Source organism: Rattus norvegicus, chromosome 9 (genome assembly GCF_021556685.1).
Source record: "Rattus norvegicus strain SHRSP/BbbUtx chromosome 9, alternate assembly SHRSP_T2T, whole genome shotgun sequence".
Lineage (NCBI taxonomy): Eukaryota > Metazoa > Chordata > Mammalia > Rodentia > Muridae > Rattus > Rattus norvegicus.
Window position 1 is genome coordinate 14395001 of NC_141542.1, and position 17011 is coordinate 14412011.

Genomic DNA, 17011 nt, shown 5'->3' on the forward strand with positions numbered 1-17011 from the left:
AATTCTCCTAACAAGACTTACATCTCTAAGGAAACTCCTCTTAGTGTCCCTCTCAACACCCAAATCTGAAGTCTCTTATTGGAACCTCAAGGAATTCACTTTATCATTTTGAGGATAATGACCTTGAAGCCAAGAATAACCAAATTTGTCCTATTGAGCCAGAGCTGATAAGAAACAGTGAGCAGACTCTTTTCACCTCCCTTCCAGCCATATCAAAAACTTCTCTCTGGTTATGTGCAGTGATGTTTCTTCTATTACATCCTTTCTGATACATGATTTGTAATTTCTGCACTTCTATTTACAAACCTTGTAGGGACTTTCTCTGTGAATCATTGAGTTAAAATGGGGTAAGATGAAATAAAGATATTGCAGACTGTCCCTAAGGTCTTTCCTTTAATCTAGCAATCAGGCTATTCAAATAATGGCAGTGGAGAAGTTAGAGAATTAGTCCTGCATTGCTTCAAAGATTGCATGAAATCATTCTGTTAGGTGGCACATTTGAATCTGGACTGTGATCCACAGAAAATGGTAAAGATTCTCTTATATGAATAATCTGAAAACCTGTCAAACAAGGAGCAGAGATACTTTTAAAAAACTAGAATTGTGACTGATAATAAGTGGCATTTAACTATAAACATACAGCGGGAGGGCATGCTGTAAACTTGCGTTCCACCTTACTTCTATGATATGAGGTCTGGAAGGTGACAAGGTATAATGCTTACTTTCCATTGTCAACTTGACTGGACTATGAACTGTATCTCTGGGTGTGTATATCCATAATACGTTTTCCAGAAAGGTTCACCCACAGATTGGCAGCCCAATGGGAAATTAAACTAAATAGAAAAAGGTGAGCAAAACATTATCATCTGTCTGTGCTCCTAACTATAGACTCAATGTGATGAGCTTCATGACAGATTTATAATGTGTCCTGAAATTTGAGCTTAAAAGCCCAAAAATGCTGTAAGCAAAGCTTCACAGACAATTCTGGGGAAATTTTGGAAGAGCACAGTGCCAAAAAAAGGGTAGAGTGTGGAGGCCCACTCATGAGGTCGCAGAACTGCTCTATGGAGAGATGGGCTGGAGGTTATTATATTATATTTTGGTGAAGAGTCTGGCCACACACTGCTCTTGAACTAAGAATTTGATAAAGTTGATTTCACAACAATAAGGGATTATGTTTAGCAAGGAAATCTCAAGACTAGGAACTATTTATGAAAAGAAAAATGTTCAGTTAAAGTTACGTGAAAAATAGCTTTTCAATTGAACAAAGTAATTGCCTCCTCGTGTGTGTGTGTGTGTGTGTGTGTGTGTGTGTGCATATGTATGTATGTACATGTGTATGTGTGTGTATTTATATGCATGCATATGTGTGTGCATGTGTGTATGTGTGTGTATGTGTGCACATGTTTATATGTGTATGTGTGTATATGTGTGTGTGCATGCATGTGTTTGTGTTTCTGTTTGTGTGTATGTGTGTGTGTGCGTGTGTGTGTGTGTGTTTTGAATCATAAGACACTGTCCAGAAACCACTTGGTTATGAAAGTAAAGTACTGAACGCAGATGGCTGTGAGCTGCTGATGAGTAGATTTCTGTTCCTTCCTCTATTTTGCAGTTACACATGACCAGAGCAAAGGTATAATGAGAACATTAGGCAGAATTTTGCCTTCATATGCATCTATCTTCCTTGCTGATTCACATTTGGTAGAAATACAGAAAAGAAATGGATCTGGAAAGGGTGGCATATACATTTAACCCAACACTCAGGAGGCAGAAGCAGGAGAATCTCAGTGAGTTCAAAGCCGGACTAATATACAGCATGATGCTGTTCCAAATGGCAAATAGGGGGAGGGAGAGAGACAGGATAGGAAAGAAAAAGAGAAGATGAAGGGACAAGGACAGAGATTAGACAGAAGAGGAACATATATGGAATCAGGGTCTCTTACCTGAAGGCTGGGGTGGCTGAGCCCACTCAATAAAAGGGTGTCGGTGTTGAATGATGGTTCTCTGGCACTTCTCTACATCCCCATTCTGCTCAATCATGTTGACAATTTCTTGAATCCATGTTGTCCCTGGGAAGACCATAAAGATTGAGTTAGAAGATTATTCTTCAAATATACTAATGAAGGGGTGTGGATGCAGATGTTGGCTTTACCTTCTGTTCTAACCAGGATCTTGTTAGCTATAGAAGAAATACTTTAGATCTCTGGGAAAGGTAAAAAAGTAGAGACAAATCTCACCTCTTCCCAAGAAAAATGAATGGTACAGACTAAGCTTCAAGATCCCAGGGATAAGACATGTGAAGTAGCACCCATTGTGGGACAAAAAGAGCCAGCTTCTAACTGTAGGTAGTTCTAACTTAGGTGAGGAGTTCAGATAGCTCAGAGGATGAGGCTGGGGCTACTACTCTACCAGGTTACCTGATTTAGGGTAAGTACAGATGAGGAGGTCATCTGGCTTCGCCTTGAAGGTCTGAATCTGACTCCAGTTGTCGACAGTTGGATCCATCAGTGGGATCCCTGCGACCTCTTTCAGTTTTGTCTGTCTGCTCAATTCTGGGGCCAGGGCCATGATGTCTCAGGGAAGAAGGTTTAGTTCCTGTGAGAAAAGATCAGAATGGAATTCTTTTTTCTTTCTCTTTTTTTTTATTAACTTGAGTATTATTTACAGTTCCAGTCTTATTCCCTTTCCTGGTTTACGGGCCAACATAAGGGATTATGTTTAGCAAGGAAACTCCCCCTCCCCTTCTTTATGGGTGTTCCCCTCCCCATCCTCCCCCCATTGCCGCCCTCCCCCCAACAATCTAGTTCACTGGGGTTCAATCTTAGCAGGACCCAGGGCTTCCCCTTACACTGGTGATCTTACTAGGATATTCAGTGCTACCTATGAGGTCAGAGTCCAGGGTCAGTCCATATATAGACTTTAGGTAGTGGCTTAGTCCCTAGAAGCTCTGGTTGCTTGGCATTGTTGTTCATATGGGGTCTCGAGCCCCTTCAGGCTCTTCTAGTTCTTTCTCTGATTCCTTCAACGGGGGTTCTGTTCTCAGTTCAGTGGTTTGCTGCTGGCATTCGCCTCTGTATTTGCTGTATTCTGGCTGTGTCTCTCAGGAGAGATCTACATCCGGCTACTCCAGCTTGCTTCTTCTGACCATTTGCTTGGCAAGTTGTTTTGAGCCTTTCACTCTGAGGTGGTGTCTGTGTTTTTCTCGGAGGTGTGTTTCCTGTAGGCAGCAGAATGCAGGGTCCTCGTTGTGTATCCAGTTTGTTAATCTATGTCTTTTTATTGGGGAGCTGAGGCCATTGATGTTGAGAGATATTAAGGAATAGTGATTATTGCTTCCTGTTACATTCATATTTGGATGTGATGTTATGTTGTTGTGCTTTTCTTCTCTTTGTTTTGTTGCCAAGATGATTAGTTTCTTGCTTCTTCTAGGGTGTAGCTTGCCTCCTTATGTTGGGCTTTACCATTTATTACCCTTTATAGTGCTGGATTTGTATAAAGATATTGTTTAAATTTGGTTTTGTCATGGAATATCTTGCTTTCTCCATCTATGTTAATTGAGAGTTTTGCAGGATACAGTAACCTGGGCTGGCATTTGTGTTCTCTTAGGGTCTGTATGACATCTGTTCAGGATCTTCTGGCTTTCATAGTTTCTGGAGAAAAGTCTGGTGTGATTCTGATAGGTCTGCCTTTATATGTTACTTGACCTTTTCCCCTTACTGCTTTTAATATTCTTTCTTTATTTTGTGCGTTTGGTGTTTTGACTATTATGTGACGGGAGGTGTTTCTTTTCTGGTCCAATCTATTTGGAGTTCTGTAGGCTTCTTTTATGCCTATGGGTATCTCTTTTTTTAGGTTAGGGAAGATTTCTTCTATGATTTTGTTGAAGATACTTACTGTTCCTTTGAGCTGGGAGTCTTCACTCTCTTCTATACCTATTATCCTTAGATTTTATCTTCTCATTGAGTCCTGGATTCCCTGTATGTTTTGGACCAGTAGCTTTTTCCGCTTTATATTATCTTTGACAGTTGAGTCGATGATTTCTATGGAATCTTCTGCTCCTGAGATTCTCTCTTCTATCTCTTTTATTCTGTTGGTGAAGCTTGTATCTACGGCTCCTTGTCTCTTCTTTTGGTTTTCTATATCTGGGGATGTTTCTATGTGTTCTTTCTTGTTTGCTTCTATTTCCATTTTTAATTCCTTCAACTGTTTGATTGTGTTTTCCTGGAATTCTTTCAGGGATTTTTGTGATTCCTCTCTTTAGGCTTCTACTTGTTTATTTATGTTTTCCTGTGTTCCTCTAAGGGAGTTCTTCACGTCTTTCTTGAAGTCCTCCAGCATCATGATCAAATATGATTTTGAAACTAGATCTTGCTTTTCTGGTGTGTTTGCATATTCGTGTTTGTTTTGGTGGGAGAATTGGGCTCTGATGATGCCATGTATTCTTCGTTTCTGTTGCTTGGATTCCTGTGCTTGCCTCTCGACATCAGATTATCTCTAGTGTTACTTTGTTCTGCTATTTCTGACAGTGGCTAGACTGTCCTATAAACCTGTGTATCAGGAGTGCTATAGACCTGTTTTCCTTTTTTTCTTTCAGCCAGTTATGGGAACAGAGTGTTCTGATTTCGGACGTGTAGTTTTTCCTATCTACAGGTCTTCAGCTATTCCTGTGCCCTGTGTCTTGAGTCCACCAGGCACGTCGCTTGGAGCAGGAAGGTTTGTCTTACCTGTGGTCCTGAGGCTCAAGTTTGCTCATGGGGTGTTGCTTATGAGCTCTCCGGGGGGACAGCAACCAGGATTATCTGCACAGCCCTTTCCGGGAGCTTCCATGCACCAGGGTTCCAGATGGCGTTTGTTTTTTCCTCTGGAATCAGTAATGTGAGCAAAGTGTAGTCTCAGGTTTCCCACGCGTGTCTGCCTTTCTGAAGATTTAGCTCTCCCACCCATGAGATTTGGGTGCGGAGAACTGTTTATCTGGTCGGTCCCTTCAGGTTCTGGTGGTGTCTCAGGGGCAGGGGACCTGCTGCACCTGTGCGCTTATTTCCAGGAACCCAGAGGCCGTATACAGTTTTCTCTTGTGCCAGGGATATGGGCAGGTGTGCGCACTGTTGGTGGTCTCTTCCGCTCTGCAGTCTCAGGACTGCCCACCTGTCCAGGCGGTGAGCTCTCGCTCCCATGGGGTTTGGGAGCAGTGAGCTGGTGGGGGCCCAGAATGGAATTCTTAAAGTATTGTGATAAAGCATACACAACATGAAAATGACTCTTAAGTATCATAAGTGGATGGCTCAGTGGCATTAATAATATTCCTGCTGTTCTATGTCTACCATCACCTTCCATCTCCTGAAAACATTTTACTTTTCTAGATGGAAGCTAGGAGCCCACTACTGCTAAATCTCAGTGCCAGGCTACCACTATTTTCCTTTTTATCTCCTTAAACTCTAGATGCTTTAGAGTAAGTTCATTTTGTCTTCTTGTGAATAGCTATTTTATTTAGTTGAATATTCTTAAGGATCGGCTGTATTGTGGCATGCCATCAGATTTTCTTCCCAATTAATGCTAACTTTTATTGCATGCCTGCTTGTAGTGTGGTTTGTTTATCCATTTCCTTGTCCACGGGAACTTGGAGTGCCTCCTTTCAACTATTGTACTATAAACAATGCACAATACCTAAGCTTCTACATTCATATTTTTGGGTTCATAACTCAATGCAGATATGCAAAATAGTATGTTCTCATTTTTGAGAAATTGTCATAGAACTTTCCTACAGTGGCTGTATCATTTAAGAAGTCTACCAGTAGTATATAGTACTCTCTAATCACTGACATGTATCTCCCTTAAATCTCCATCCCAATAGATTTGTTTTGCTTTTCCTTCATGACTAATAATGAATATCTTCTCATGTACTTACAGTCTACTTTATGTCTTTTTTTCAGAGAGAGACACATTGTTCCACTGTTTGTGGTTGGTTGCTATACCTAGAAACTTACAAATATATGAATAGGAGGGATGAATGATCTTCTAATACTCAAGAGTAAGTGGCTATTGTAGTTTCAAAGCACATCTACCACTGCTGCTCAGAGGCATAGCAAGGTAATGTTCAGTGACTGCTACAGTAGTGAGTACCACTATTATATTTAATATAAGCAACTCGTTTTTAGTTCTTATATAATTTGAAGCCTAGAACATTAGAGGGAAAGAATATTTATGGAAAGTGTAACCGTGAATAATTGCTAGTAATTGTGTAAAGAAAACTACAGTGAATGAGAGAAACAAAAACTGTCCAGGCTGGCCAGACCAAATATCAGGATGACAGGTTCCCAGAGAAAGTTGAGTTCTCTGGAATGGATGCAGTGCTTTTAGAAAATGAAGACCCGGTTTTACTTGAAAACATTTCCAATATAAGCAGCAGCTATAGTTGTAGTATAGCAGAGAGGGTGTACTTCCCATAAAACTCTGAGATGTGATATAGTCAGCTTCAGCAGAGGAAGATAGAGTATTGCCATCTCCCCTTCCTTTCTTTTCTTTTAAGGTAAGAGTAGATAGGGTCTCTGCATATCCCAGGATTGCCCATAGCTCCCTCTGTAGCCTTGAATGTACAATCCTCCTGCTCCAGTCTCCTTGGTTCTGAAGTGGCAAGTGTAAGCTCACTCACTTAGTTTGGAGCACTGACATTTCTAACATACCTTCCATGTTAGGTCCTTCCCTTTTAATTCACATCACAGGTTTAGCATAAGTAATAATCATTCCTCTAAATATAAGAAGGCTTACAAGATTCTAAATCAATGGTTTGATAAAGACCTCAGCTAGTATCTGTCTACTAATCTCATAAAACTTCTTTAAAAATTGCTTCTAAGTTACAAGTGTGCGTGAAATTTAAGATGTTCATGCAATAAGTCCATATTCACAAAGAAAACTAATACAGAAATTGTTATTACTTAATGTATTTTTGTCCTTTTTTTTTTCTTTGAGCCTGTAGAAATAGAGTTTTAAAAAGGTTACTCATTGTCAGAGTCAGGATGTGCAGTGCCGGACGTGCCTGAGGGAGAGCCAGAGATAGGACTTGCCAAACCAGCTACCAGTTCCAAGGACACTGATCATCCGTAGCCACCCCCTCCCCTTCCTTCACTCCCCAGAAGTGAGTCATCTCCCTGAGTGAGATGAGCCACCCTACCCGAGCTGCTGAGCTGCTAGATAGCATGTACTCCTTGCTGTTGTAATTTCGAGCCGAAAGTAAGTGTGCACCATTTGAAATGACCAATCATGTGTAACCACGCAAATGTCCCTAACCTCCCCTATATAAACCCCCGAGTTTGGAAGCTCGGGGTCGATTCCTCTGTCTCCTGTGTGAGATACGTATCGACCCAGGATCCCGCTAATAGGGATCTCGTTAATAAAAGCTACCTCTTGCTGTTACATCAAGACCGGCTACTCGTGATTCCTGGTGGCACCCCACCCCATGATTGGAGCGAGAGACGAGGCTCCCCGTTCAGGGGTACGCTCTTTCAAGCCAATTGTTAAGATATAATTGCCCACCTAAACATACAAATCCCAGTACCATCCATCCCTTAGGAACATTAGTAACAACCTGTAAATACACAGAGCGAGATCTTTACATCAGTGTCCATTGTCCTGCCAGCGAGTCTCTCTCTCTCGCTCTCTTCTCCTTTCTGTTCCAGTCTCCTCCTCTTCCTTCAAACTTCTCTCCCACCCATCCTTCCTTCTCCTCCAATGACAGGCCTCCTTCTATCCTGTACCTACCCCTCACCTGTATTTTACAAATTCAATGGGGAGAAGTTTCTAGTGAAGTCACCTGATTCCTGAGTACTTGACTAGGCAGCTGTCCTTGGGGCAGTGGAGTTAGCATCAAAATACAGATAACTCCAGGGCAAACCAGAACATTTCCCCCTTTTTGTCCAGTTAAAAAGCCTTTTCACTTATATATAAATTGAGTACAATTATTACCATTCTAAAATTTATAAAGCATATGATATACTCAACACACAGTCCATCACATTTTTAGTTAAACAGAACATTTAGTTACACATTCCAGCTTAAGAAAGGCTTAAAATGTATATTATATCTTGGCTAGCTTGTATACTATCTGATAACTATCCAATAAAATATGTATTTTCAGAGTTAAACAGCCTGATAGGCTATGAGACTGTAATCAGTCTTCAACCCTGCCAGAAATCTTTGAATGACCAAATATCTATTAAGATAGGAAGCCTAACATGGCTTCCAGAACTACGAGGTTGTAGAGACAAATCTCCACTAGCACATTCCCCTATTAGCAACATGTGAGTGCAAGTCTGCAAGTCTACAGTGTCCTTTTCAAATATAAATTTTGGTATTCAGTATAACAGTTCCCAAACACATTCTCATTTTGAACTCCAGTAGAACTTTGGTGGTGGATATGGGAGTCCTCAAAGTATATTGATGATGCAGTTCCCTCTACCAGCTCATAGACAAAAGGGAATGGATTTCAAGGCCTTTAGAAGCTGAGAGTAAATTGGAGGCAGCAGCCTCAGTCCTTCATCTGCACAACAGAACAGAAGGCTGATGTTCAGCAGATGAACTGAGGAGGGATGTTTTCCCCAAGCCTCTTGGTGTGCAGACCTTCATTTCACCTAGCTGCTGTAATCTGCTCAAACTTCTGACCAAAAACAGTTAAAACAATCAGTAGGGTATGATGGCAAGCAATATGAGGGAAGCTAGCAGAAAGAGTGTGACTTTGAGGCCAGTCTGGGTTACAGTAATACTGTTTCAAAGCTCTAAACCTGTGAGTCTGGAATGCCATGCAACCAAGGGAGCCATCCAGAGCAAGAGTAAGGTTGATGTGTCGAAGCCTTGAAAATCTCATCCTGATACCAGCAGGAGTAGGACTGTTTTCCTCCTTGCTCTGGGTGTGCATTCCCTGTGCACATAAACCCTATGATCCCCATTTTTGCCACCCTTGAGGTAGTCATGGCAAAATTACAGATTATCCTTCCTCTTTCCCTGTAAGGATATGTTCAGGAATCAAATAGTCCTCCACAGGTAAATGAACATTCCAAACATATGAACACCAGCCAGTAATATACCCTCAGTATGAAAACTCCTACCTACTCTCCGAGGTATATATAGCCCTTAATAAGCCCAATAAGAGAGAGCTATTTCACTGAAAACCATCACTAAAGAAGGCTATTTATCCCTTTGCATTCACTCCAACTGACACCCTGTGAAATCCACCTACCAGAATAAACTTTGTTCTTTTCAGTCCTGCTCAGTGCACAATGGTACCTGGATACCTCAAGGGCAGAAGCAGACCTAGGCTGGCACAAAACAAAATAAGAATAAAGGAAAAAGTTTGAGTTAATTAATTCATCCTTTGTTTTCCTAAACAAAATTGCAAGTATGCTTCTGCCTCTGCCTCTGCCTCTGCCTCTGCCTCTGCCTCTGCCTCTGCCTCTGCCTCTGCCTCTGCCTCTGCCTCTGCCTCTGCCTCTGCCTCTGCCTCTGCCTCTGCCTCTGCCTCTGCCTCTGCCACTGCCTCTGCCTCTGCCTCTGCCTCTGCCTCCAAAATGCTGCGATTACAGATACATACTACCACGTCTTGTTGCATCATTTTAAATTGCTCAATTTGTGAGCAACAGCAAACTATTTGCATAAACTAATAATGCAATATCATTGGTGAATATGATGGACTGAACTGTGTGCCTCCACATTCACATGTTGAGCTCTAATCTTCTTACTTTAAAATGTGATAGTTTGAGACAGGGCCCTGAAGATGTCATTAAGTTGAGATGAGGCTCCAATTCTATCATATTAGGGTTCTTCTTAGAAGAGATTTAGACATACAGAGAAATACCAAGGGATGTACACAGGGAACAACATGTGTGGACATAGTAAAAGACGGCCCCCTGCAAGCAGAGGAAAAGGCCTTGAGAAACCATACTGACAGACACCTTGATCTGGAACTTTTTTGTAGGAATTTTTTTTAAAACTGAGCAGAATAGCATGATCAGTTAAAGCTCAGAGACCTGCTGTTTCATTGAACATTGGAAAATAAAGAAAATTATGCATTTCTCTTAGTGTTTCTTTGTTACTTGACCAAACAAGTAAATGAATTTAAATAAGTTTAAAATTATGACCTGGAGGTAAGGACTGAAAATCTTCAGTTGACAGAGACCAGCTCATTAATAGAGTCTGTGTGGTATAAAGGTAGATTTGAGGGGCTGAGTGAGGCCATGGAAGTATGTACAGTGAGTCAGGTGGGGGCTGATGTGTAGTTCTGTAGTAAAGGTTTGCCCAGTGTGCACCATGCCCAGCTTGACAATGTTGGGGAGGAATAGAGGTTTCTGAATGCCTTATCTTACAGTGATACAAAAGCCACAGACACCCAGCTGAAATCAGATTCTCAAGTTTGAATGTGTTCCCAGAATTGGAATTTGATGTGTGCACAAACCTCACTTCTGCTGCTGAGCAGAAGCAGAGATCACAGGGGAAGAACTGAAAGCAGCTTCCTGTGCTACTGAGCACCAGTGCCTCGCAGACTGGGTACATCAAATACTGAGAATGACACTTTCTACTTCTGATAACCTCATAGAAGGTCAAGGAGCACACAGGTAGAAATACACCTGCCATCTGACAGCCCACAGCATGCAGGCTAGAAGAGAAAAAGAGTGCTTCCTTGGGCTTCTACTTATAGGTGGTCTCAGCTATGGTCACTGCTATTTTTAGAGTAAGGCAGATAGACACACAGACTTTCCCAGGCAGGCTCCTTTTCGTCCTCTGAGGCCAGGTCCCTGTGGCCTCCTTTGTGAAACAATCTCTAGTCTTTTCCATACAGTTAACCTTTCATCTTGTTTTCTGAGACAGGTCCTCACACTGTCCTCCAGACACGATTTGAAATCATAACTGTCCTCCACCCTCAGCTGCAAGAGGATCTAAATTTACATGAGAACTTCCCAGATCTTATGCCACAGTGCTATGGTTACTTGCTTATATAAGTAACTTCCCTAAGCAGGAGACCTGGTCCAGTTCCTTTTATAGGCCTAGCTTGAATGGTGTCCACAGACTTAGATGAAAGAGGGTCCAGTGTGGTGAAGAAATAGTCATAGCCAGAGCAGTGTAGATGGCTGACAGGAGGGGAGTCTTTGTGAGGGAAAAGTACAGTATGCACATAGAGATGGTATTGTGGAAAGGTGTCTGCATGAATTTCTAAGTTGAACACAGCCAATGTTAGCTTCAGATTTTTTTTATTATTATTTTTCTTAGGTTTCTTAAGACTTAAGATCTTTCTGACTTGAGTTACACCACTTACACATTAGCACCTGTATGTCTGAGAACTAAGAACATACACCAACAAGTTATGCCAAATGTTTCAGATAAGCTGTGTTCTTACCTTCAAACTCTAGTTTTCACCAGTCTAAAAGCTGGACTGCCCAGTGTTCGGTAAGTACAAAGGTACATTTAGAGGAAGGAGGAAAGTATTTCTGGTATATGGCAAGCACAGAGGCTCAAATTCTACTATGCCAAATGTACCCAACCTTTAGCAATCAATCTCAAATGCTCTGCAATCAACGAGATCAGCTAGAGCTTTAATCAACAGAGTCACGACTATAAGAAACAAACTTTGGCATCTGGCCAATGAGGAAGTAAGTCTCACTGTTTAGGGATCACTGTTCTATAAATCTTCACTACCTTAAGTACTTTCAGACTCAAGGCTGTTTAGAGAAATGCACAGAGGCAAACACACTGCTCCTCCCTCTCTAAGACCACCTTGTTCCCCACTATGTGCAGGCCCTGGCTTTGTTGCAGAGTCCCCATGCTACGTGGTCTTCTTCCTCTCCAGTCTGATAGAGTTTAAAGTGGGAAAAACAAGAGTATTGCCATGCTTATGTTCAAAAAGAAAAATAACTCAAAAGCTGACACATTCAGCCTTTTGCTCAAGGCACCCTGTGCCTAGATGAGTGCAGCCCTTATAAAGTTACTCAAACCTGGCACATGAGGCTTACATCCATGACCTCATTTACCTTTTAAGACTCGTGATGCTAAGGTGTGCCAAACTAAAAAATTATTAACCACCAGGATTCACTAAGTAAACTAATTCCCAATCTCCCCTTGACTGTGATTAAAAAGAAGCTTAAAGCATGAGTGAGTTTAAAAAGATATTTCAGAACACGAGTCTAAAGAATCTTTGTTTTTCTTCTACCACAAGAGCTAGTCTTAGTTACTTGGGTCCTGTTCTGTTGGCAAGTAAACAGACTTGGGTTCAGTAATGGAGAAACTAAAATACTGGCTGCATGGTCTCAGGTATCCAGTGGAACCTTCTTAGAGATTTCTTTTCCATATCTATAAAATGTGAGTCATGCTAACTACCTCCAATCAGTACTGTTAGATTAAAAACATGGAACCAGGGCTCTGAGGTTAGAGTGGGTGGGTAAGAGAGGGAGCATGCTCATAGAAGCAGGGGGAGGAGGTATGGGAGAGAGGGAAAGGGGATAACATTTGGAATGTAAATATATAAAATATCCAAGAAAATTAAAATTTAAAAAGAAATAAAGAGAGAGAGAAAGACAGACCCAGCACAGACTAAGTAGTTACAAATGCTGGCTTTTTCCCTTTCTTTCCAGAACATATTCATTGATGCACACATATGAAGAATGACAGAACAAAAGTTTAGACGAAGAAACTATGTATATATTTATTTATACTCACATCATCCCATGATATATATATATATATATATATATATATATATATATATATATATATATTTGCATGAAGAAGGCAAATTAAATTCCTTGATGTTGTTCTTGGCAACCTCAGATCAAACTGAGCTTACTAGATCTCTTCTGGCAACTTCCAAACTTGCTTTAGCCATGAAATTAAAGCTTAACTCATCTTTTGATACTGTAATTCCTCCATGGCTGATATGTCTTCTACCACCTCCTTTCTAAAGAGGTTTTGTTTGTTGACTCGCAAGTCACAATTGCCCTGTAGCAGAAGACCCTGTGTCCTAGTATCTGTGTGGAGATATCCTACGTTGCATGCTACTATTTTCACACTCAAAGTGTCACTCTAGACTCTTTATCCCATATAAGAGTGATATTGCTAATTGAACAGCTATGTATTGAGGGTGAATGCAAAAGAGATAAATCAATAGGTTCTAATAACCTGGCATATGTATTTAGTGAGCATTGATTACAACTGATTCCTTCATGGTCACAGTGATGAACTAAAGTGACACACACCCCTCCAACAGCTCTATTTGCTTCCTCTAACACACAACAAACTGTGGGCCACCAACCAGACGCCAATAAATGAGAAAACAGAAATGGTATACAGCTTGCCACAGTTGAAACAGGCAGCTAGAAGCCAGGGGAAAAGATGGTAAAAGTCCTCAAATATTGAGTCACTCCTGACAGCCCATTGTTCGAATAAAGGAGCCTCTAGAAAAGAAAATCTGTAAATATTTATAACCATAAATGCACTAAACACAAATTCATAAAACAAATACTGTCTATTAGATCTAAATCCACAGATTAACCACCACAATGACATTTGATGACTTTAGTATCCCATTGTCAAAAACTGAGAGGTTGTCCAGACACAAACTAAACAGAGAAACACTGGAACTGAATGAAATCGCAACACAAAAGGACAAAATATATCTTATAGCACATCTACCTGAACATTAAAATTATACTTTCTCCTCAACGAGACAAAGAAATCTCTCTAATATTCACCGTATATTAGAACAAAAAGCGACTTTCAACAAACACAGGAAAATTGAAATAACTTCCTGCATTCTATCTGAACACAATGAAATATTACAGCTTTGAATGCTTAATGAAAATCTAATTGAGAGATCAAAAAATCAATAACTTAATGATACATCCAAAAGCCTTGAACAAACCAAACCCCAAACCAGTAGATGAAAAGAGGTCAAAAGTTAATGAAATGGAAGTAAAAAAAAGTTTACAAAGAATCCATTAAATTAAAAGTTTCATCTGAAAATATTTTGGCAAACTCTATGTTAATCTAAGCAAAGTAAAAAGAACTCACATGTAGAAAGCCCTGAATGAAAGCCTAAGTCCATGTGTGTTTTTACAGACCCAAATAATAAAATGAGAAATGAAAAAGGAAATATTATAACATATAAATGAAATTAAGAAAAGTATAAGAACATATTTTAAGTCTCTTTTCCACTAATCTAAAATACCTGAAAGAAACAGATGAATTTTTAGAAACACTTGACATATCAAAATTAAACCAATAAAAAACAAATGAGCTAAAGAGATCCATAACTTAGTAATGAGACTGGAGAAATAATGAAAATAAAACATGTCCCAAATAACCAGTGCCAAAGATCAGGTGGACTCACTGCAGAATTTTAGCACAAGTTCAGAGAAGAACTATCCAATTGCTCACAAAATAGAAAAAGAGTGTATGAGCCAGCAGATATAGAGGACAGCTATAAAATGCTGACTTCTGGAAATGACACAGCTGGTGCAAGAATCAAGTAACTCAGAGCAGATGTGGTTACCGGTATAACACCTGTACAAGATCATCAAGCCAGTTAATTACCCTGTAGTAGATAGTCCTGTGTCCTGGTGTCTCTGCATACACTGCATGCAACTATTTCACACTTGAAATGGCTTACAAGAATTGGTAAATCCAATCACAGGACCCATGCCCTCTTCTGGCTTCTGTGGACACAGGTAAAGCCCTCAAACATAAAAGAAAATTACTCTAAACAACTTCTTTTAAAGAAAAATAACATTTTTCTTCTTAGCCAACATCATTTGAAATTTGCCCTTGTCAATTGAAGAGCCAACAATCCTATTCATCTTTCAAAATGTGTAATCTATTTTCTTACATTTTTGGTTGTTAGCCTAGCCTTTAATGGCTGAGCCATCTCTTCAGCCTAACAGCATATTTTCTATTCAGTGTTTAATGGCATTTCATTTAAAGGACTAAGTAAAGTCGGTGCTATATGCTATCTTTAATTACTTACAGTTAGTGTTTAAGCACAAGCAGTATGTGTGTCTAAGGATAGTAAGCAGAACAGATGCACGTCTTGCTTTTCTAACAGTCTCTTCCAAAGGTCCTCCTTCAGATTAGTGAATTCCCTGATCCAAGGTTAACTGGCAGCACAGGAATCCACACACTTTGACCCCATCCTGGAGGCACCAGAACATCTTGGCATGAATGCTGTGGCTTTCTTCAGGAAATCACCCCTCAGTGTTGCCATGTTGTATTATGATTAATAAGTTTACTTTTGATAGTATTGGCCACATATATGTTTGAAATCAGGGTTGGACTTTTGTCCTCTAGAGGAAAGAGCATGCAGGCTGAATTAATTCTCAATGTGGGAGGAAAGTGACAGAAACATTCTTCTTGAGGGCCTCTGTTCAAGGGAGGGAGAACAGTGCACTACACTTATGTCTTTTGAGACTTTAGGGGGCTATTGGTGATGTCTAGTAGCTTCTGGCAACATGTTCTAGTTAGAAAGCCAAAAGATTCTATGAACAGGTAATAGGAGGCTTTGAATTCTATAAAAAGATGGAAAGAAATACTGATATTGTTCTAGTAATTAGTGATGATGGCCATTTATTCATTAAATATTGGTTGATTACTAGGAACTGTATCAGACATGGAGGAGTGTTCAAAGAAAGAAGTGTTAAAAATCTTAAGATTTTTAAAACTTGACACTGCATGTGTTGTTACCGCTCTCAAAATCTTAAGAGAAATGGCCCAAAACTCCTGGGTTGAGTATATAGTCCTATCTCCTGCTTCTGTAAAAGACAGTGGAATTCTGGAGACAGGTAAGATAAAAGAATGTGCAATAGGACAATGTGCTCCCTTGGTTCTGTCCATTCAGATGCACTTACTGGCTGGTAAACATGGTTATCCTGAAAACCTTCAGTGGTGGCACCCTCTACATAGCAGGGTCTTAGTTTGATTTCTCTTCCTATTACAAAATAGCCTAGACTAGGTAATTTATCAAGAAATGAAGAATAGAGAACCTTGTGACCTCTGAGGCAGAGGTATCACACAGTGAAGAACAGGAAACATTCTTGTTCTTGCCTTATGTATTCTCACCCAATCCTATTTACTTTTCAAGGACCCTTCTAAATAGCATTCATGCATGAATGTGGGATGATTGTTTCTAGCACATGGTTTTTGTGGTACACTTTAAACTTAACATTAAAGACCAGATGTATATATTGGGCAGCATCATATGATAAATATGTTATGATTTACTGATCGATCATATGGTAACTTTGCAAGTATGCAGTTGTCTATTTACTGTGAAATCAGTTACAACACACTAAGTAGATAGGCATGACTGTATTCAAATGTTGATTTCTCTGCTCCCGTAACTTCTTGTAATCCAGACATGGCATTGTAATGCTTATTCCAATATCTCCTGTCTCGCTGATATATACTTATTTCTCCCCATTTATTCTCCGATTTGTCAATGAAAACTGATCAGCCAATGACTGAGCAGGGGAGAGAACAGAGGTGGACTTCCGATTCCAGTGAGTGGAGAGGAGTAAAGAAAGGGGTCAAAGAAAAGTCAACACAAAGAGAGAGTCCGAGTGATACCTGGAAAAGTGCCCAGAGCAGAGAGAGCCAAATCAATACTAAAATGCAAGTATCTTGGGAATCTTCCCTGAGAGGTAGTCAGATTAGCTTAGAGGGTTAGATAGACTAATAGCTACTCAGATATTGTTCTGTAAAGCTTATCAAATAAATCTTATAGTCTCTGTCTCATGTACTTGGAAGATAACCAAGATAAACAAGAAACTGTTAATTATAAAATTGCACTAACAAGATGAGATGTCAGATGTTATTTCAATTTTCCTATGTTCATGAAGACTTACTTTTTCTCCTAATAGTGTGTTTAGTTTTGGATAAAATGTCATTAACTGCCAAAATAAAATTTAGTGTCTAATGATTGGGTAAAACATTGTAAGAGTCCCATTAGCTCCATTCAATGTATGATGTAATTAACTCCAGAGTT

General features: G+C 40.0%; 1 protein-coding gene across 11 annotated transcripts in view; it reads right to left on the reverse strand.

Moving 5' to 3' along the window:
* The window catches only part of LOC148003347 (sulfotransferase 1C2A-like), a 41029-nt gene extending 25784 nt beyond the window's left edge, over nucleotides 1–15245 (reverse strand). For 2 of the 11 annotated variants that reach the window (XM_087568426.1, XM_087568420.1), the window contains exons 1-3: nucleotides 14999–15230; nucleotides 2418–2595; nucleotides 1944–2069 (exon numbers count right to left, since the gene is read on the reverse strand). In XM_087568426.1, the coding sequence (XP_087424552.1) occupies nucleotides 1944–2069; nucleotides 2418–2568 (277 nt within the window). In that variant the 5' untranslated portion in view covers nucleotides 2569–2595; nucleotides 14999–15230. Of the gene's footprint in view, nucleotides 1–1943; nucleotides 2070–2417; nucleotides 2596–4724; nucleotides 4862–9229; nucleotides 9309–11380; nucleotides 11537–14860; nucleotides 14911–14998 lie in introns of those variants that run through there. The other 9 variants (XM_087568419.1, XM_087568422.1, XM_087568429.1 and 6 more) reach the window with 9 other exon arrangements.
* Nucleotides 15246–17011: the final 1766 nt, after the last annotated feature.